General features: G+C 43.9%; 2 protein-coding genes across 7 annotated transcripts in view; one reads left to right on the forward strand and one right to left on the reverse strand.

Annotated features, from left to right (window-relative positions):
* Positions 1–8,237, forward strand: part of LOC117450500 (BAR/IMD domain-containing adapter protein 2-like) — a 61,335-nt gene extending 53,098 nt beyond the window's left edge. The window contains exons 8-15 of one of the 4 annotated variants that reach the window (XM_034088296.2): positions 317–559; positions 908–1,139; positions 1,687–1,888; positions 2,001–2,069; positions 2,164–2,317; positions 2,574–2,611; positions 6,274–6,316; positions 6,813–6,904. In XM_034088296.2, the coding sequence (XP_033944187.1) occupies positions 317–559; positions 908–1,139; positions 1,687–1,888; positions 2,001–2,069; positions 2,164–2,317; positions 2,574–2,611; positions 6,274–6,301 (966 nt within the window). In that variant the 3' untranslated portion in view covers positions 6,302–6,316; positions 6,813–6,904. The other 3 variants (XM_034088293.1, XM_034088294.1, XM_034088295.2) reach the window with 3 other exon arrangements.
* Positions 8,238–8,327: 90 nt separating this feature from the next.
* aatka (apoptosis-associated tyrosine kinase a) overlaps positions 8,328–21,371 on the reverse strand; it is a 35,102-nt gene continuing 22,058 nt past the window's right edge. For 2 of the 3 annotated variants that reach the window (XM_034088290.2, XM_034088291.2), the window contains 11 exons: positions 18,885–18,964; positions 18,368–18,486; positions 18,140–18,227; positions 17,891–18,024; positions 15,713–15,797; positions 15,495–15,616; positions 15,042–15,191; positions 11,054–14,450; positions 10,767–10,947; positions 10,482–10,685; positions 8,328–9,906 (listed from right to left, as the gene is read on the reverse strand). In XM_034088290.2, coding sequence (XP_033944181.1) covers positions 9,878–9,906; positions 10,482–10,685; positions 10,767–10,947; positions 11,054–14,450; positions 15,042–15,191; positions 15,495–15,616; positions 15,713–15,797; positions 17,891–18,024; positions 18,140–18,227; positions 18,368–18,486; positions 18,885–18,964 — 4,589 coding nt within the window. In that variant the 3' untranslated portion in view covers positions 8,328–9,877. Of the gene's footprint in view, positions 9,907–10,481; positions 10,686–10,766; positions 10,948–11,053; positions 14,451–15,041; positions 15,192–15,494; positions 15,617–15,712; positions 15,798–17,890; positions 18,025–18,139; positions 18,228–18,367; positions 18,487–18,884; positions 18,965–19,269; positions 20,798–21,371 lie in introns of those variants that run through there. The other variant, XM_034088292.2, reaches the window with a different exon arrangement.

Raw genomic sequence — 21,371 nt, forward strand, 5'->3', positions numbered from 1 at the left:
GTGTCCACAGGCTGTGAGAAGCTGCAGTGGGCAGCTGAGTTGTATGTTCGTCTGTCCCACTGCCTCACCCACGCAGCACATTATCATAGCTTTGCAAAGGGCATTGGTCAAGGATACAGTTTGAGGAAAAAACCTTTTTTTTTTTTGTTTGGAGAAAAGGAGATGCAACAAAGAAAAAATAACTCGCTGGTCACAATGCTGCAACATCAACCAATCAAACCGTTATTACAGACTCAGGGTCCAGATAAAAGACATGACATGGATAAATGTATCACTTTTTGTGTGTGTTTCTTCAATCTTTTCTTCCTACTTCAAGGGTAAAGACCTCCTGACCCAGAAGATCCCAGTGTGGCAACAGGCCTGCTCAGACCCCAACAAGCTGCCAGAGAGGGCCATGCTCCTGGCCCAGCAGATGGGCTCTGTCGGCCTTGGGGGAGCAAGCCCCCTCCATACTTCCAAATCCAACTTGGTCATCTCAGACCCTATCCCCGGGGCCACGCCTCTTCCTGTGCCCCCAGAGCTGGCTGTTTTTATGAGTGGTGGCCTGGGTCACCAAGCGGTGAGTTAAGAACATCCGTGGGTGATACAAATATGTTTTTATGTATACTTATATTATTAAGGTTTGATTTCTCCTGTGTTCATAAGGCAGTATTGTTTACATTTCATGTCTGTCCATTTTTAGTGTGTGTATAACTGCAAATACTGTTAACTTAAACAGAAACTGTCCTTATCTTCATCGAGAGAACTGAATTACAGTTCTGGAAGATGGCACTGTTTAGTCTACATGTCATGCTGGGCAGCAATCAGCTGACACACTTGGATGAACACTCCCTAGACTTCAGGTCAAGTTTCAACGTTATGCCATTTACACAGTTTATTATTCATATTCTATGCTTGTTTTTTCCAGAGGCTGATTGGCCCTGATGGTATGTCCATGGTAAATGGGACAACAGGAGCCCATGGGGAGGAATATTGGACTGACGGAGGGACTATATCCGTGTCCCAAGTCAGGCCGGCATCCCCCCAGACCCAGCCACCGGGCCAGGCCCTGGCCCAGCCCCAGAGACAGGTCAGCGATGTCTACTCCAACACCCTTCCTGTCCGTAGGCCAGCCCCCGCCAAGAATAAGAACCCCGTGGGTAAGATATCTGCACACTGCTACACCTTTATTAAAAAAATCACTAGTGGAATATTTGATAGTGGCTCAAACCTATTCCTGGCTTAAAGATACAGCGAGGAGCATTTTAATATCACGTAAATACTTAGGTATACGACTTTATGACTAAACATTACCAATGTCTATGCTAAAGAACAGTGATGGAGTTGAAAGCTGCTGCTCTAAGTGTCACAAAGGAGGAGAAGGGTAGCAACAGACTCAAGCCGCCTTTACAAGAGATGTTGGCGTGAGACAGTCAACCAATCATCTAGTCTTGTTTACGTGATTATCCCAGACTCGGGTTATTTGGCAGTGATGGATTGATGTTAACAAATGCAATTCAGAAGCACAATGAGAAAATGCTAAATTTAGAACAAATGCCTGGTTGCCGTCAGTGCCTAAAAAAATACATATCATCAATCTTATCTTTAGTTATAACTGCGGACTCCAGTTACCCAGAGCATCTGGTACTCTGAACTCTTATTAGATTTCATGTCACTGACTACTGTCTCTGTCTGCAAACACTGAAGGAGAGACACGGACTCTGCCCAGGTCCAGTTCCATGGCAGCAGGCCTGGAAAAGAACGGGCGTTCCCGTGTCCAGGCCATCTTCTCCCACGCTGCAGGTGACAACGGCACCCTGCTCAGTTTCTCTGAGGGAGACGTCATCACCCTGCTCGTGCCTGAGGCCCGCGATGGCTGGCACTATGGAGAGAATGAGAAGAACAAGATGTAAGTGAAGGATTGTTCATTGCCTGTGTCCATACTGTGACATTGCATACATATTTGTTCCACATGTAGGTCCAGTGAATGAGGAGCTTAACAAGGTGTTCCCTTTGTTTAGGCGTGGCTGGTTTCCATTCTCCTACACACGTGTGCTGCCTGAAAGTGACAGTGAGAAGCTCAAAGTGAAGTATGTACCATTGTTCCATCATTACCTGTGTGTCAACATAATGAACCAGAATGAGACCTCGTCTGAGGCCTTTTTTGTTTGCCTGCCTAACCAGCTTGCACCATGGGAAAAGTAGCAGCACAGGGAACTTGTTGGAGAGTGATGCATCGCTGCCCACACCCGACTATGGCCTGACTGCCCGACTGCTTGCACAGAGCCTCGCTCAGACCCGCCCGCGCCCCTACAGCATGGCAGCCTTCGGCACACAGGTAGGAACAATTTAACATGTGTAGTATCCATGAACTACACACACACACACTTGTTACTCTTGCTCACTTAATTTGTAGCCCCCATCTGGTTAAGTCTCGTGTTGCATAATTGGATATGAGTAATCCTGCAGTAACTGTTAGGGGGACTTTTGCTCAGTTTCTGCTGCCGCCTAGTGTTTGAATGCAAGTATGGCAGTTTTTTTAATTTTAGGCCAACAAGCACACAAAGTAAAACATTTGACTCTTATCTTTTCAGCCTGCCATTGAGGATTATGACGGCCGCTTTGCCACAAGGTAAGTGCTGTTTCTACCTTGCCGTCTTAGTGATGACTAATATGACTGCTGCTAGCATCTGAATTACTTCATTTGGATAGCTTTGGAAGAAGTGACTATCAGAAGAAGAGAAGCTGACCCTTAAATAAATAACATTTCACCTGAGTAACTGCATGCTGGAACACTCAAGAGACAGCAAGGCAACTGCTTAACATCAGATCAATTGAAATGCTACATAAACAATCAACCACATTAGTGTACATTACAATTATTCGATTTTATTTTTTTTCAGTATTTGTGTCAATCACAATTTCTTGGATCCATCTTTATTTGTTGTCTGGCCAACAGTCCAAACCCTAAATACATATCCAGAACAAGAGACAAATGATTGGACAGAGACAGAAATTAGTAGAATTGTTATCAAAATGGTTCGCTATTTCTTTTTTTTAGATTGTATATTTAATTTGTTGACTAAGAATTTCAAAGCTAATGGGGAATTTGGTTGGGATCTGGATTTTGGTGTAGCGTTAACATCCCCACCTCATGGGATCTATCGGTCTTCTTTTTCGTTTCCTCCTTTCTTATGTTCACTTGACTTATATTTCAAATATCTCTTTAAAGCAATAATTGCACTCTAGGGGAACCAGTGTCTTAGTTTATTGCCAGAGTACTCGTGGCTCAGTATATTTTCACCGTTATCCTATCAAATCCTTGCTGACTCACCAGAGTTGTGACTTTTTTGTTTCTGTCCAATCAGGGAGTACATATTTGTGTGTGTGTGTGTGTGTGTGTGTGTGTGTGTGTGTGTGTGTGTGTGTGTGTGTGTGTGTGTGTGTGTGTGTGTGTGTGTGTGTGTGTGTGTGTGTGTGTGTGTGTGTGTGTGTGTGTGTGTGTGTGTGTGTGTGTGTGTGTGTGTGTGTGTGTGTGTGTGTGTGTGTGTGTGTGTGTGTGTGTGTGTGTGTGTGTGTGTGTGTGTGTGTGTGTGTGTGTGTGTGTGTGTGTGTGTGTGTGTGTGTGTGTGTGTGTGTGTGTGTGTGTGTGTGTGTGTGTGTGTGTGTGTGTGTGTGTGTGTGTGTGTGTGTGTGTGTGTGTGTGTGTGTGTGTGTGTGCCCGCCCGCCCGCCCGCCCGCCCGCCGCCCGCCCGCCCCCCCCCCGCCCCCCCGCCCCCCCCCGCCCGCCCGCCCGCGCGAAAGAGCCAATGTGCAATCATATTGGTGTTTGTTGGAGTACATGTTGTGACAGTAGACTTCATGCTGATCTCATCTCAGCCATCACTGCTTGTCAGCCTGGGGCTTTTCGGCCCCAGTGTCAAGCTGTTGTACATACTCTTGTCTGCTCTGAATGTGTTTTTTGTATCAGTATTGTGAGACATCATTGTGCTGCAGGGTGTATTCACCCCACCAGACTAATATAACACTACGTCCCTTCAGCCAAGGTGATGACTTGATTTTCTCATCAACACACGGTAGTAGTTTTCAGTGACAAATATTCACTAAACTGCATGAAATGGGCAGTAATATCAAACCAGCGTAACATATCTGGATTCAAAATTGTTGATGAGGAAATTGGAAGTTAATCTTGTGTGTTTGGAGTTGTAGGTGTAGGTGGGGCAAAGTAGATTTCCAAACCCCACCTACACCAAAACTCTACCCTGCCTCCATGTACCTGTCTTGTCTTTCTCCATTTCCCTCTGAGTGTGTCCGACCTGGCAAGCTTCCTTCTCTCTTTGTTCCACAGTGACAGTCCTGATGGCAAATTGATTTCGACTGTGTGAGAACAGACATACAGACAGACACAGACAGCTCCGGATAGCACAGGGGCCTCTTCCTCCCATCTTTCCCTCCTCTTAGCCTCCCTCCTGTCCACTTGTCTCCACTTCTACCTCCACACACGCCCCTTCTCCAAGTGGAAGAGGCCAGTTTCATCCCTCCTTTCTGTCCTCTCTTCCTCCTCGGGTCCCTCCTTTCTTCCTTCCGTCCGTCCCGGGTGCTGCTGCTGGTGGTGTTGGTGTGGACAGTAGCGGTTGGTGGGTGGAGGATTGCGTTGAGCGAGAGAGCCCGAGCGGGGCCCACCCGCTCGGCATGCAGCGATATGGACTCTGAATACTCTCTCTCTGATCACAGTCCACCATCACGGATTGATCTCTCAAGAGACTGCCTTTGCTACTGCTTGTCTTTCATGCATGTACATAGTTGTGTCATTTTGTCAAACTAAAAGACATGTTCATGTACTGTACAAGTGCCAAGACTTCAATGTCGTTGTACTAAAGCCACTGGCTGAATGGCCTTTTCTAAGCACACGTGGGCCCAGTATAATGGAGTTCCCACCCGACAACACTTGCTCAAAAAATAGCTTTTTACAAAGTAAGGCTGTGCAGCAGAATATTTCTGTTGTGAGAGATCCCGCAGGTGGCGCTGTGCTTCGTTGTGTCAGTGCTAATTTTCTGTCCAGAGAGCGTGTGTCATATTTGCCTTACGTTGCTTCTTTTCTTTCCTATCTATATATTATTTCCTTCAGTCCACATGATTGCACTGAAATATGATCATTGCAAAAAACATATGTTCATATAAAAAGATTTTTTTAATGGCGACCATTAGCCCCACAGAAACTTGTTTGCCATTCTTGGCTGAGCTTACTGCCAGACATTTCAAGAAAAAATCAAATGCCTCACTGGTATTTCTTTTGGAGCTACAGTGAGTTTGGAAGGTCTTTTATCTTCTGTTGAGTATCCTCCATAACAGCTGTGAATTAGTTTTTAGGTTAAATGACAACCACGGCTTTTGCAGCTCTGTGTTATTTATGATTGTATTCCCTGAGTGGCTATGTAGTTTTTGGTCTTTTCTTTTAAAAAGTATTGTCCTTGTAAAAAAATATATATTTCGAGAAACTACTGATTAGTTGAAGTGTTTATCTTATGCATGCTGTGGAGGAAAACCAGAAAATGTGATACTGAAATTGACCTTGAATGTATGGTGACTTTTTACAAAGGTATTCTGAATAAAACATATCTCTATATATTAATAAACAATCTGGTCTGACGAGAAATCTGTTCTGTCAGTGACAATTACATTCTCAGTTTTGTAATTTTTTGTACATGTTTCAAAGTAAAATGTTAAATGTTTTAATTCATTTTTTTTCTTTCAAACCTGCGACATTTGTGTACTGCAAGTCATTTCAGGCCACAGCTGTGTTCCAAGCATGCAGTTTCATCCTAATCCCTCCCCACATAACACCTATAGCCTCTGTAGTGCTCTCTGTGTCACTGTAACAAACTGAATCAAAAGACTGTCAGTGTGTGTGTGGTGTTGTGTACAAATTGTGAGTATGTGAACTCTGCCTGCCTCCCTTTTCCCCCGATTTTTAGTATTTTCTTTTAGGTTTATAGATGTGATGATGCACAGATTTGTTCAGACCCATATTCAGAGCAGCAGCCTGTTGATTGCATTAGTCAAATGTATACACCAAGGCGAGCTGCGGGTACTTTTTCTGACAGAGTTTAGTATGTGGCATGTTTCGCATGAAGTAGGTACTTCTGTTTTGCATCCCTTATTTTAATCACATTTAACAGTTACACTCGTGTCCATATTGCATCTGACTAACCAGCAGTGTCGTTAACAAAATGTGTCTCATGCATGATCTGAGCAATGAGCCATTCAAACCCAAAGGTTCTCTTTACCTTCCAGTTTGGGTCCAGAATTGTCCCGATTCTGAGGGAACAGGACCTCCGTAAGTCACCAGCCTCCATCGCCTTTCAGCCAATCCCTTTTCTCCTTTTATCTTCTCTCTATTCCTGCCTGATTCTCTTGCTGCTGTCATTGGCTGTCTGGCTTCAGTAGGTTGCTGGGAATCACTGGTCTTACTGTCCTTTGGCCTCCAAGGATGTGTCGGCAAATATTCTGTCAGTCCAGTAGGGGTTTGGGTTGTAAAGGAATTCACTTAGATTGTCTTGTCTGTCACAATATCATAAACAGAAAACTAACCCTGCATGCTTGCCTATAGCAAACCTTTTTGTTCTTTTTCCCCCTCATTTTTTAGTTTTATCATCACATGCTTGCTTAAAAACTTGCAGTATACCGTTACTGTTTGTTCAACTCATTGTAAGAAACAAATCTATGGGAAGGCAGTTTTCTGTGTGGTTAGCTGACCATATATCTCTGTAAGTTCTGTCGTGTCTTCATCCTAACTGTCACTGTTCCTTGTCTCACCCCTCCTCTCCCCACAGTGATCGTTCCCTGGAGGTCTACCTCCGGCCCACCTTCACTGATGACCGATCCACACCCATCTTCTACTAGCAGCCTGATGCCCCCTTTTCTACAAATGAGCCCTTTTTTAAAGGGGAGAGGGAACATGGCCAACGTTGGCACATTTGAGTTGAGTTTGTGGTTTTATCCCTAGAAGGCCATGAAGTGTGTTACACTGCTAAGAATTTAGTTTCTTATCCGTAAAGATGTGTTGGTTGATTTCTGGTTTATCATCGTAATTATTTTTGCTAACTGTTCCACATAAATTGAATGTCTCAGCCTGAACATGCAATCGCAAGCGTGAGAGTAAATGTATTAGTTTTTTTAGATCATGCCAGTTGTGGATAAGGTATGGCTTATAGTTTTTTACTATTAATGCAGTCACATAATTATTTATCTGCACTTCAACTATGGGATTTCTTTTACACTATACACTGTAAATTTCAATTGAGGATTATTTGCATTTATGAACAGATGAGGAACACTTCATTAGATTTTGAAGTGGAGCTCGAGGGGAAATATGATTGACAGTTTTAGTGCATAATATGCACTGAAGTGTTGATTGATTGGTTACTGTCACAAATAGCTAGAACTGGTCAGTTGGTAAGTAAACTATAATTCTTATTTTGTTAAGTGATATAGTTCTATATATTAACTAGTTGTGATACAGTAAACCCATTATGTTCAATGTGGGAACTGTGCCTTCTATAATTTCTTTTAACATATGCTTCATGCAGCATTAACTATCGTTATATACAATGATTTGTATTACAGTTAAACATGTGTTTTTCATATATTCTTTAAAATATAAAGAGGATTATCTTCCTTTTTTTGCTTTTATTGTCAGCTTTACTATTCTTCCCTTCTCTTTAGAAATGTACTAATATCGAAGCTGCCGGATAGCCAGTGCATACATAATGGGTCTTTTTTTATATTTAGCTTTGAGGGAGTGGTAGCTTAAGGTACAGTATTATTGTAGCTTTTGATTGTTCATTCTCAGTATTATACACTCATCTGGGAGAAAAGCTTAGAGCAGAGTTGTATCCACAGTATGATCTTTGGGCAAAGGAATGGAACTGGATTTACTGGAAAGGCAATAATGTTTATGAATACGTGAGTGAGCTAAAATGCCTCTTAGACTGCAAGACATTGCAAACATTTACATTATCAAAAGTACATTTTCCATGGATGACTTACACTGAGGGATACAGTCATCTGTATGATCAGCTTTTATTAAACAGCTTAGTTGCGCAGCAAGTTTGAAATGCATTTTTTTTTTTACTTTTTATATAGCTTTCATTGTTTTCATTTCTTACTTTTGTCCCCGTTTGTATTATATCTGTACTGTACAGAAAGTGCATATAAATTATCTTGTCCTAAATAAATCTAAATGGGCAGAAACGTCATATTTGTATGTGTTGTGTTGTGTCATGTTTTGATGTGTACTTGTTTTGTTCTTTGACATAAATGCAGATACAAATATCACGGAAACAAGAAGGGAAAAAGTATTTGGATTTATTTGTTTGGGATAGTACAGTAGCGATGAGTGAGGGGTGGGGGGGGGTGGAACAGCAATGATGTTACTACTGGTGCATAGAGCAACCCACCTCACCTTCTCCAAAGGTGTCTGCCACTTTAGCCAATAGGCTCGGTAATATCTCTTTGGCAAATTTTAGAGATGGACATCCTGGATTGCATCTTTTGAAATTGTACAAAAATACTAGCTGCATTTTCTCTTTTGCGAAACTTAAAAGGCAAAGTGAGGGGAAACTGAATTGGCACTTTGAGCTACAGCACAATAGAGAGGGGGAGGGAGCTGTCGACACAGCAGTAGTAATTCAAGCCAAGCTACCTGCTATATATTGATAAAACATTCATACAATGTGAGATTTGTCATATCTTGAATGTCCTTTTTTTGTATACCCCAGACTCTGGCACTCAGCACAAATGTAATAGAATAGATTATGTATGACAATACGTAGACGTAGAAAATATGCATAAAGTTGACATTCAACATTTATGACTGGCATATTAGCATGACACCGCTAAATTGTGTTAAAACACCCTTCCCTTTGGTGTCCTTCTATTGCTGATGGCATGTCATATAAACATAGCTAATATGCAACAAAATAAAGTGAATCTATAGCTGGCACAGTGGACACACATAAGAAAACCTCACGTTTAGATATTTCATTCAAGGTTGGGGAGATGAAGACAGAGCCATAACTTCTACAAATATATGAAAGTACTTCAGACAGACATGGTCACTGTAGACATAATACTGTAGGTTATCATTACCAGAATAAGTGATGGTGATAATAAGGGAACGACATCACCTTCATTTCTTTCTTTATGTTTACATTAACATAACGCACCCCCGTCAGTATGATAAGGATATGACTTGGATTAAGGGATAAATTAAGTTTCAGCACTTCCGTCTTCAAACACCACCGCCCACTCCTAAAACGTCTGATCTTCTGATTGGATATCAACGATCGCTTGTTATGCAATAATCATCTAGCAGTGTTCTCTAGCTCTAACAATGAGAGCTGTAACAGTCTTTAAAACATCTGGATCAATGGTAAGCAGATAGAAGAAGGCAGCCAATGAGAGGAGCAGATATAAGCCTTTCAATTCATTTCTCTCTCCCTGTGTATTTTTTTAATTTTAAATGTCATTTACCTTTACTGTAAGGTTACCAACAAAAAACGATGCTGCATCAAGCAAATATATATTTGTCATATACTATATGATAAATAAGTATATTGATTAATCTTTCTTCAAACAATATGATCTGACTTTGTATCCACTCTTGGTTGTCTCACTCAGGTTTCCTTACCAGCAGCATCACTTTTTCCACAAATTAAAAAACTAAAAGGTGCAAATAACTGAGGGTATTTCAATATGAGGCACTGTCTCATAACGGGGCACCAGAGCCAGATGCCCCAAACATTGATAAAAAATAAAACTCTGTAAAACATCTAAATATAACTGCTTTTCCGCGTTGAGAAGGACTCGTCCTCCTCCCGTCAAGATGATGGGGCCCTCAATGTGTTGGGCTATCTTCAATGTTCCCTGTAGGACAACAATAAAGAAAATAAGTATGTTGGCTTTGGATTAAAGTCAACATCTTTTTCAAAAACATAAGAAGCCATATCCCCCACCAAGATCATTTGTTTTAGAGACAACTAGACTAAAATGGTGTTTGTACAGCCCTCACCATCTGTGGATTCAGTATATTGCTAACTCTCAAATATTGACCAAAACATGCTGATGATACAGATTTCATTATGATGTGTGTTTACCAAAGCAATGTAAAGAACTCACACAAAAATAAAGGACAGCACTTCTTACCAGCCACATTCAATCATACTGGAATTTAATTTTAAGCAATACGTAAGACATAATGTGCAGAATTTACTCCAACTATGAAGCTAAAAAAGTAAACCAAAAGATTTTCTTGAAGGGCGAACAGACAACATATAATTTAAAGAGCAGATATTTGTGTTGTAGCAAAAAAATAAAAATGTCATGTAAATTCGACTTTTGGGTACCTGAACATTTTAGAAATAAGTGATTGTATTTCAGTGGAAATTAAATAACTATTATAAATAAGTCAAGATTATGTATGAAGGAAAGTTGATACAGACCTGTTACTGAGCCCATGTGGGGGTCCGAGACATGTGTGATGGAGAATCGTGAGACCATAAAACGGTTAAGTGCTACAGCTGCAGGTTTAGGAGCCTCAGGACTGTTGGAGGTGCATGTGGGTGAAGACTTGGGTTCAGGGAGGGTCTCAGGTGAGGACGGGCGGGGCTGCAACAAGAGGTCATCTTCCCATTCATATCCCCCACCTAAAAGCACACAGACACTGTTACAGGTATATTGAATGTATGATGATACGACTGGAACGACTTTGTCCTTTACAAACTCACCCTCTTCGGAGTTGTTCCCATCTGTTTCTTCAGAAACACAGAATGATTCACAGGATTGAGCTTCAAGTCCAGGGTTGAGCTGCTGTTGGGAATCATTGTGTTGTTCCTCTAAAGATTCCTGTGCACTGGTCTCCGTGTCTGTAGAGAAGGCGAAGTCAACCAGCTCTCCCGTGGGGCTTTCCTGGAATTAATAAACAAAACATATTCCTTACGGACTCTAATGCAATAAAGTAATTGTTAAACAGACAGTACACATTGCACGATGTAAACCTATCAAAGTGACATACCTGGTCAAAAAGGAACACTGTGACATCGTCAAAAAAGGACACAGCTTTTTTCTTCCCCTCCAACTCGTCACAGAAGGACTGGGTGAGCAGGCCGGGCATCTTCAGGAGGCTGCGGAGGTGTCGCGCCCTGCTGCAGTCGCTTATTACTACTGGCACTGTGCTGAAATCGTCATCACTCTCCTCACTGTCTTCATCTTGGATGTTATAGGTCCTCAACTCTTCATCAGACTCACTGTCATCCGAGTCATCTTCATCCTCTGCCTCCTCCAGCGGAGCCCTCACATCTTCTCCGCACAACTCCAACAATGACGAGGAAGTGGACAGGTCGACGGGGCCGTTGGATCCTTCACATAAGCTGTCCTGTGAGTCACATTCCCCTGTGTCTATGTCCTCAAAATCATCCTCATTTATCCTCACACCCTCCCTTCTGTCCTCCGTCTCTTCCTTGACATGGTTGAATTCAGGCAGCTCTTCCTCCGTGGATCCATCACCGTTTTCATTTTCTTTGCGGGCCTCATCTCTGTAGTCGGATAAAGTGGAGTCAGAAAGCAAAGACTGAAGAGGGGAACAATCTGCTGCTCTTCTGTTCCCCTCCTCATGGTGTCCCGAGGCCTCTTGGACATTAGAAGAGGCTTCAGACGCGATGGAGTAGTTAAGCTCTGAGGAAGGGTCTTCTGAGTGTTCCGTATGCAACCCGAGGTCCTCCTCTGCAGGGGCAGACTCTTTCGTCAGGCAACCGCCCATCTCAGGAGGATAGGGTGACAGCATTGACACACCAGGGGTAGGGAGGGGATGATGTGAAGTAGCTTTCCCCTCGGAGAGATTCACCAGCGCACAATGCCTGATGTGTTTTAGGTTTGTCAAATTGTCCTGGTTAAATTGCCTTTTGACAAAATCATCACCTCTTATGGAGCTCAATTTCTCAGTGTGAAAGTCACAGTTTTTCGGACCTGCAAAGAACTTGCTGCCTTCCTCTTGAGGGCTCCTCTCATTTTCAGCATCATAGTCAGAGAAATAGGCTGAGTCCCTGTATGGGTTCTTATCAGTCAGGCCCTTAAACTGCAGCTCTGAGGTGCTTTTGGAAGTGCAGACCCCTTGACCCAAACCAACCTGCAGAACAAGTTCAGGTTCACCACCTCTCTCAACCCCATGGGGATCTCCAAGCTCTTTGAAGAAAAACTCTGGAGACTCGTTGTTTTCCGTGTCATAGCCGCTGTCTAGGGATTTGGGTAGGACGGGGGTATTGAAGGGATCGGGGCTGAAGGACTGACCACAGGAGCTTACCATCGACGAGGAGAGGTTAAGTGTGTCTGCAGCGTCAGGAGTTCCCTCTACATGCTTCATTGGGCTGAGCTCTTCCTCCTCTACTTCAGCATAATCCAGGTTGAAGTCAGCAAAGATCCCCGAGGTAATATCTGTGATGTCATCATCGTCATCTTCACTGTAGTCACCAAGCTCAACCAAGTTAAAACTGGAGTCTCTGATGACCGCCACTCCACTGTCCAACGCTCCGCTACTTTCCAATGTCTCTGGATAGTTTAGCCTCTTGTCGACTAGAGCAACAGAGATTCCTGTTGAAACCCCCTCCCACGTGGTACCTCTCTGCTTGTCTGAAAAAGCCGCTGTTTGACCATTCTGTGGCTCTTTGAACGTGGATGGAGACTTTATAAAACATGGCTCAGGGATCATCCTCGGCTCAGAGTACTGTCTCTCCCCATTATGCAACAGTTGCTTTTCATATTTCCCCTCCATTGTTCCACCCTCTGTACCTCTGGCGTTAATACTCGAGCTGTTAAAAGAATCAATACTTCTCAGATGTTCTGCAGTTGAGTTCCTTTCCGCTTGAGTGACAGCTTCGTCTCTTTCTTTGTGCCATAAGTGAATGTATGAACCTAATTCCGTGGACTTGCTAGCAGCGTTACAACCAGAGTCTCCTCTTGCCTCCAAGGTGCCACAAGCTCTGGAGCTGTGGAAGGTTCTGGTGGTGGCCTTGGTTAAAGACCATGATTCTGTAGTGTTAGGATGACCAGCATATTGAAGGTCAAGATAGCTGTCTTGCCCACTGCCTGTCTGCCTGACGTCAAAGCTCAGGCTATTATTGTTTGCTGAATGATTTGATGTCCAGTTGGTGGCCTCTCCTTCAGAAAAAAGGTCATTCTCAATGTCGTCGCTTCTATGCTGGCCCACCAGCAGGCCGTCGTCAGTCCCTACATCGATGCTAATGTGGTTCACAATGGGTAGTGTCTTTCTGAGGGGACCCATCATGTTATGGCAGCTTTCATTGACGGTGCTCCGACCTGTGCTCGCTTCAAGGTAGGGATCGCAGAACCCTAAGCTGGGGCTGCTGACAGCTTGTGACAAACTGCGTGGGTTATCTAAGCGCCCCTCTGGCTGAAGAAAGTTTGATCTGGGCTTCGGCGATGTTTCAAGTTCAGACAGACAGGGCTGGCGTGCCTTGTATGCTGATGACTCTTCACAGAAGCCTGTGTCGTCCTGGCTGGATGAGAAGCAGTTGTGCAAGTTGCCTAGCTTTACATGGCTGGTGCTGGATGACTGCCTCAGCAGAGGCTCCATGGTGAGTTGGACAGTGGGGCTTGAATCAGAGTCACAGGCAGAAGATTTGTTGTTGTCAGTTGACCAGTAAGCACTGGGCTGCGCCATGGATGAACCAGTCCTGCTCTCGGAGGACAACCTTCTGCTGCTGGCCGCCAGTTCTGGGCTGTAGTCCACAATGCTATCATCATCCAGGTTAATGTTACACTCTACAGGTTCCTCTATGCGAATGTAGTACTCGCTGCTGACAGAGGGGCTGTGTGCACTCAACACTGGGACCACACCAGGGTGCTCAGGTTCATAATAGGATGGGGATAAGCCTGAGGTCAGGCTCTCACTCTTGCAGCCCTCTGAGGTGCTTCCTTTACTTGAATAGTAGATATCTTGGTAATATGGGTTTCCCTGGCCGAGTGGGCCACTGGTGGAGGAGGAGCAGTAGGGCTGCTCCGCTCGGGCCTGCTCCCACTTGTACTCAAAGTTCAACCCATGGCTGGTCTCTGTGACGGTCAGCAGGTCGTCCCCTGTGTCAGAGTGGAAACTGTCAGAGAAGTGCTCCAGGAGGGGGAAGGAGGACGAAGCAGAGGAGGCCAGCTCCATTGCTTGAGTTTGTTCTGGACTGGGGACGTCAGCCGAGGGGGGGGTAGGGGTCAGGACTAGGGCTGTGGATGTTACTGTATGGGAGGTGCTGCCGAGTAGATTGGGTCTTAATGTGTTCCAACGTTGTTCAAAGTCTTCCTCAGCCTCACTGGAGCCTTTGGCACACAGGTATGTGACCAGAAGGTGGACCTCCTCACTGCTGGGCCTCAGCTCTGGCTGGAGCCAGCAGAACTGCATCACCTCGTACCTTGACAGAAAGAGCCACAAATGATCAGTTATAATTGTCCTTACATCTGCATATCTGTTGGCTCAGAAGAACTTATTAATATATACTGGTTTTTACATAATTAGCAAATAAGCAAAACTTAAAATGTTTTTTAGACTAACAAGGCAATATAAAAGAAAACCATTGGAGTAAGCATTTTGTGGCAACACCTTGAACGTTTGTACTGTACGTGTGTGGTTGTTTGGCTACTCAGTTGAGCACATTTAATTAAGTGAAGACCAATTTGCAAAAAATAAATAAATAAAACATTTGGCTGGCGTCCCAGGCGAAGATGAATGAATCTACCCTGGCCAATGCCAAAGGGGATCATAAATAATAGGGAAGGTATTGATCATCTGCCCTCGCTAGCACAGAGAAATATTGCTGGTGCAGCACCATAAGCACAAACCCATTTTAAAAACAAGACACACTGACTTGTTAGAAAATAATTGGTCAGCCTAAAGGCTTGGTAATGTATGTGGTATCACGATACATGACAGTTTGAGAGTGAGCCTGTACATGTATAGTATGTGTTCTCCAAATGTGTGTGCAATGCATGCAGCTCTGTCTCACCAGCGCTCATCCAGGGGGAATTGGAGCAGGGGCTTGGGTAGTTTGAGCTGCTGTTCCTTCACAGCATATGTCAGCACCTGTCTGTCAGAGTAGTGTCTGTACGGCTGGTTTCCCATCTCAAACAGCTCCCACACAGTCACCCCCAATGACCTGGCATGGGGAAATAAATATGTATTCACCACTCATAAACATGGACAATCTTTAACCTACACAAGTTTATATTTGTGTAGTAGACATACAATAGTTCCATAATAAAAACCAGAGTAGATCAAAACAACACACTAAGCATCCTGAGAAACATTCAAGCAGTTCCCATTTTAGTAATACACAAGGAAAGATATCTTATATGTAGTATCTTATATTATCTTAAATGTGTATATTGTGAGAAAGGTGGGGTAGTGTTATCTCATTAAACATAAATGTTTCCGGGTAGTCACTCTTTAAATATCTCACCATATGTTACTGGATTTTGTTTGGTCAACGACCAGCAGGTTCCCGTGGACTTCGTCTATGAGCTCAGGTGCAATCCAGCGCAGGGGCACCCAAATCTGGTCCTGGGTTACATAATAATCATCCTATAGAGCAACAAGAAAAAACCATGTTTGAGTAACGATAGGGTGATCAATAAGAAAAGAAAGCACTCAATACATATGACATTAAGGCAGTCTGACCTTGTATCTGCTATGAGAAAGGCCATAGTCTCCAATCTTAACTGACATTTCTGAAGTTAGCAGGCAGTTTCGCAAGGCCAGGTCACTGTCAAAACAAAGGGACATGTCATTTACAGTTTTTCTCGATTGCTAACACACTAACATTATACATAAAGCACAATTATTTTAACACGTTTTCAGCTTTTCACACAATTTGCAAATCAACATGGCACTTTGTGCAAAGCACTGCACACGTTTCTCCACGTAAGACACAGGCATCTGACATAAAGTCACGTGTTAGCAGGTTGAAAACACTGATATTCAAAATGCCTCACACATGGACCAATGATCAAGAAACACGTTCCACCTGACCAAACACCTGGTAGCATCAGTGTTGGCTCATCAATCAGGATGTTAGCACTAAAAGACCACAGGTGAGTGCTTTCTTACAGCAACAATGGAAGCCAACATGGAAGCAAGAGGAAGAGGAAGAGCTGGGCTGAGAGTGAGAGGAGGAGGAAGAGGTGGGTGAGAGTGAGAGCAGGGAGAATGAGAGGTAGAGCTGGAGGGAGAGGACGTGGACAAAGAAGAATACTCTCTAATGAAATGAAATGTTATCAACCATGGTTTGGCGATGAGAGAGGCTGGACGGAGGGTTCAGCCTAATCTAAGCCGATGTACTGTCGCCTCTGTAATCCGGACACTTAGACTTGAAAACAGGTTAGTTCCCAGTTTGTAGCTCTGCATGATTCATGATATATCAGTGCTTATATCTGTTGTGTGAAACGTATTTACTTCATCACTGTAATTGAATTGTTCGCATGTTGCATACTATAACTGTACAACAATCCTGCACAATGTACGGTGGTAGACTTACTGTTATGCAACACAGACACTGACCGACCACTATGTCTTTGTTGTTTATCTGAAGGACTGAGAAACAAAGAGGTGGAAGGCTAAGGGTTTCCAATGAGGCAGGAAGCAGCAGCTACAAACTGGGTTTTGGCAAACAATGCATCACACTTAGAGATCCGAAGCATAGTAGCTTTGTGCTGAGATGCATGTTGCACATCTGTGTTTCTTCATTTACTGTATTTCTGTAAACTCAAGCAACTTTCTCTGCAGAACCCTCTCTGTACAGAGCACAGCCCATAACAGACGAGAGTGCTTTAGATGATGCTCAGCAGTGTGTAGCTGGGTGGTCAAACAATCTAGTATTAAGAATGAAGTGTGTTATATTTGGTGCAAAAGTTTATGTAGTTTTGAGTGCAGTTCTTAATTTAGCAGGAGAAATGAGGTGTTTTGCACTTTGGGTGTGTGGTTTTGTGAATTGTGTTTAGTGTTCTGATAAACTGAGGAATTAAAAAATAAAATTGTGTTCGGGAAAACTGTAAAACAGTACACCTGAGCTGCATCAACAAACCTGTATTTATGTATCTTCTTTAAAAGTCCCTGATCCCTCTCTATCTGCTAAAGTTAGAACAGTTTTATGTTTATTTTCAATTTCTTCTTTTTTTTTCTCTGACATACACACTGGTTTAGAAAAGGTAAGCATGGAGGACAGGGTACTGTCAATAAAATGAAACCAAGCCAAATGTATTCCTAAACATTGAATGTCAACAAATACTTCAAGATACAGGAGCCTATTCAGTAACTAATTACTGCTGGAAGTGTTATGAATAATATGTTTCAGTTTTTACCAATGTTACACCCAAGTTGGTGTATTATGGTAATGTTTGTAGTGATACTTTATTATACTTGTTTGTTAAAACATATTGTATGCACAATGTCCCTAAATATGATTAACCATTTTTAGCCACAGCATTATCTGTATGATATCATGAAAGATGTACATGTGAAGTGTCATGTAATGTTTCTTATAATCTGAGCATACAAAGGCAAAACTAAGACACTTTGTTTAATCTCACCTCCTCCACACACATTGAGCTCTTTTGGCTGGCAGCCCCTGACGGGTTGCTATGGCAGCCACCACATGGCTGCTGAGAGAGAGCGACAGGGGCTCGCCCCCGGCAACAAAATCACTGATGCTGGAGTTTGTGACAATTACTCAGGCAGCACCAGGATGTTGTTGCAGGGAGAGGCCAGCAGGGGGCACACAGTGCATTCAGTTTTCTTTCTTGAGCAGAAACAAACAGGGCGATGGAGGTAAATAGAGCTGGAGTGACTGGCAAACTGCACCTGTGTATGAAGTTGTATTTGTGGAGTTGCAGAAGCCCCGAGGCAATGTCACATGCCAGTCGCTGGAGGATCAAAGGGTCAGGAGTCTCAGAGTCAGCCACCCGACAACTGCGAAGGTAGCTCTTCAGATCACCCTAAGGGGAGAAAGGAAGTGAGGATACATTAAACAACAATGAACCTAGAAAGAAAGTAGTGACGCTTGCAGAACTAACTGAATAAACACATTGTATATATTTAAAAATGTCCCACCAGAGGGCAGAACTCCATGACCAGCAGATAAGGAGTGACCTCTGAGCACTGAGCCAGGCACTGCAGGAGGGCCGGGTGCTGGAGGGTTCTGGCAGAGGAAATATAATATGAGAGGGGATACATTTACACAGACTGTACATACATACATAAAACAATCATTCAGTTACTTCTTAATGCTCCATGGTGCTACTCATTCAACTGAAGGGCTGTGATTTTAGGTGAACTGACCGGTATGGCTGCACCTCCTCCAGGAACTGCATCTGATCCTGGACACTGGCACTGGCCTTCAGCTCCTTCACCACCACCTGGGTGGTGCTAAGGCCCGCGTTGACCTCACCTAACAGAACCTAAGTACCAGGGTTTACGACAAACAGAATCAACATGCATTTATAGAGTTAGAGAAACAAACAAACAAGCAGAATGAAAATAGTGCATGAGCAATATATAAGTAGTGTTACAGCCCCATTTACTATAAAACAATATGTCCGGAATGTACTGTGACTGTGAGTTTCAGCTTCTCTCTCTAACTCAAGTGCCAAAGATTAGCTTCGCTCGAATGAGATCATCCTCACATTACCCTCGCATTCTTCAATGAGTAGAAAGCACATTAAAGTACAGTGAATACAGTAACAAAGAGGCAATTCAAACAATTAAAGCAACTACTAACAAACACAAAGTGTCTTTTGTGCACCCGAGTCCACTTTGTGATTGTGTGTATGTTTAGGGGGGGAGTAATCCTGTTTACCTTGCCAAACCAGCCATGTCCAATCTCCTTTAGATAGAGTAGACTATGGCGGCCGAGGTCTGATGATTTCAGCAGCTGGACTGCAAAGGAACAGTAAGAAAGACATAGGATTACTCAAAGAAGACACTGTTGTAGTGATTAAGAACTGATAAAGAAAAAGCAAAGGTTTAGAATAATCTAAGTCAAAAAATAAAAATAGCAGTTTATGATTTGAACAGAAATGGACAGGACAGGGAAACAACACTGACAGAGATCAGAATAAATAGAAACTCCTCTCAGCCAGATAATAAACACACATTTTCCTACATAAAAAGTGCCATCACCTAAACAGGAGAATAAGCCATAACAAGAAGAAGTCGACAATTTGTGCATGAAATTCAAATACCTCCATGGATCTTCATTATTTAAGAAGGTAGATGATTGTGTGGAGAGAAAAGATGGTGGCGGAGCAGTGGAGCGGCCAGCCACTCCGAGCACCGTGACAGAGACTGAGTCCGGCTCCCATGCAGGTTAAAGTACTGGTTCAGAGTGTGAGAACCGAGAGCCCGTGGCCCCAGCCCTAACCCCGGGCTTCTTGGTCTCATTGTGTGTATTTGAGAAAGACCCCACGATCTCAGTGTGTGTGTGAGAGAGTCTCGGCAGGATTTAACCCTCCGAGCCCTCCCACAGCTGAACAAGCTCGCCACGCTGCCTCTCCCAGTCTGTCCCGAGCTCATCCTCCAACTGGGACACACAAAAACACACATACTGTCCTCCTCTGGAGCTCTCCAGCTGTCGAGCAAACACCGAAATCCTTGGTTTCCAGACTTCCCTTCGACATACAGTAATCGTAGCGAGATAGAAACAGCTTGGAGTCGGCCGACCAATGTGCCACCTGTTCCCCGCAGGAGGATTTCTGCCCTGGGGGCTATATTTCTCTGAGACTCTGGTCAAGTATCACGGCTGGTGTGACCGTCACGCATGTTGGTAGCGTGCAGACTGATGCGCCAGTTCTGCGTGCAGCTTCAAGAACCCTGGTAGGGACATAAGGCCAGCATAATGCCCCCCTGTCACCCAGCACAGCAGCATTCCTCAGCCAAACAGGACACAAACCCTGCTCTGTCAGATGCAGAAAAGACCTCTGTCATACACACTCGCCACCCCTATCTCAAGCGTCCCCTCCCCACTCTTAGGGTCCTGGTGCATGCCACCACCCTTCCCCTGTCTCTCCTCGTTCTGTCACAGACCCCTCACTGTATTCTGCCCATAATGCCAGTCCTCCACTGGTGCGTTCCACGGACATTTCAGCCCAGCCTTATGCTCACCCACTGCCCAGCCGGCCTAAATCGGGGCCATTGTTCGGCTCGCTCACTCACACGCTCATGCAGCGTCTCCTGGTACCCAGTGGACACAACACACACACACACACACACACACACACACACACACACACACACACACACGCTCATGAGCAGACACACACAAGGCCCATTCTCCACGAGAACGTTGGGCAGAGGTTGTCACGGTGATAACAGACCCACACTTCTCCACCAGCCCTCCCTGTCAGAGAAGTTAGAGAGTGAAATTATTCCGAATGTGGAATGTGTGAGCGTGAGTGTGCATTCCCGTCCTCCTCATGGCATTCCCAGAGAAGAGGCTGGGGTCCAGGGAGACTCTGGGATCAGTGGGCTCGTGGAATGATACACACACAACCGCTTCACACACACTCGATGCATCGAGCCTCTGTCGCAGGTTTGAAGGCTTTACGCGACCTCTTGAATAAAAGATTAGACCAACAAGTTAAACGCGAGACTGTCCGATCAATGGTAAACATTGTAATGTGTGTTCGTAGAAGTGATATAGAATACGCTATTCATGGTGAGAGTATAAACCATATAACTTGTGTTTCGTGTATATCACTGTGGGGGTGTGATCATTTAAACATGTGCATGACGTTATTATCAATCTAAGCCTGCTCAGTGTTTGACCTGCAGCTCATATGTGTAATACTTTTGAAGTGTGATATCATTCCTACAATCCTCTCAATTGTTTTTGAAAAAGTTAAGGAATTGGAATGCTGTTAAAATTCTAAATTCATCAAACTTTCAGTGTAAAAGTGTCAAATAAAAAGAATACCATGTTTTCTGTATGTACATAAGGAAGGGAATGAGTAAGAGCCCCTTCTCTGTGACTCAGTGAAAGGAAACATTATCCCTCGTTTTACATCTCGTCTCCTTTGCTGTCTATCCATCCCTCGCCCTGCAACACCTGCTCCAATCGTACAGCGGTAGCTACGGAGGATGGAGCAAAGGCTGGTGATTGGCTGCACGCCTAAGGCTGCCTTGTCCAATCATTGCTGAGGCTTACATTCTGGGATGCTGAGCCCCAACTCACCTCCCTTCTGGCTAGGCATGGCGCAGCTCAGACAGCCAGTGAGTCATGCAGGGAGAGACACCCGGGATCTGGCTAATACTGAGATTCACACAGTACATGCATACACATTTTAAC

The sequence above is a fragment of the Pseudochaenichthys georgianus genome, chromosome 8, assembly GCF_902827115.2.
Source record: "Pseudochaenichthys georgianus chromosome 8, fPseGeo1.2, whole genome shotgun sequence".
Lineage (NCBI taxonomy): Eukaryota > Metazoa > Chordata > Actinopteri > Perciformes > Channichthyidae > Pseudochaenichthys > Pseudochaenichthys georgianus.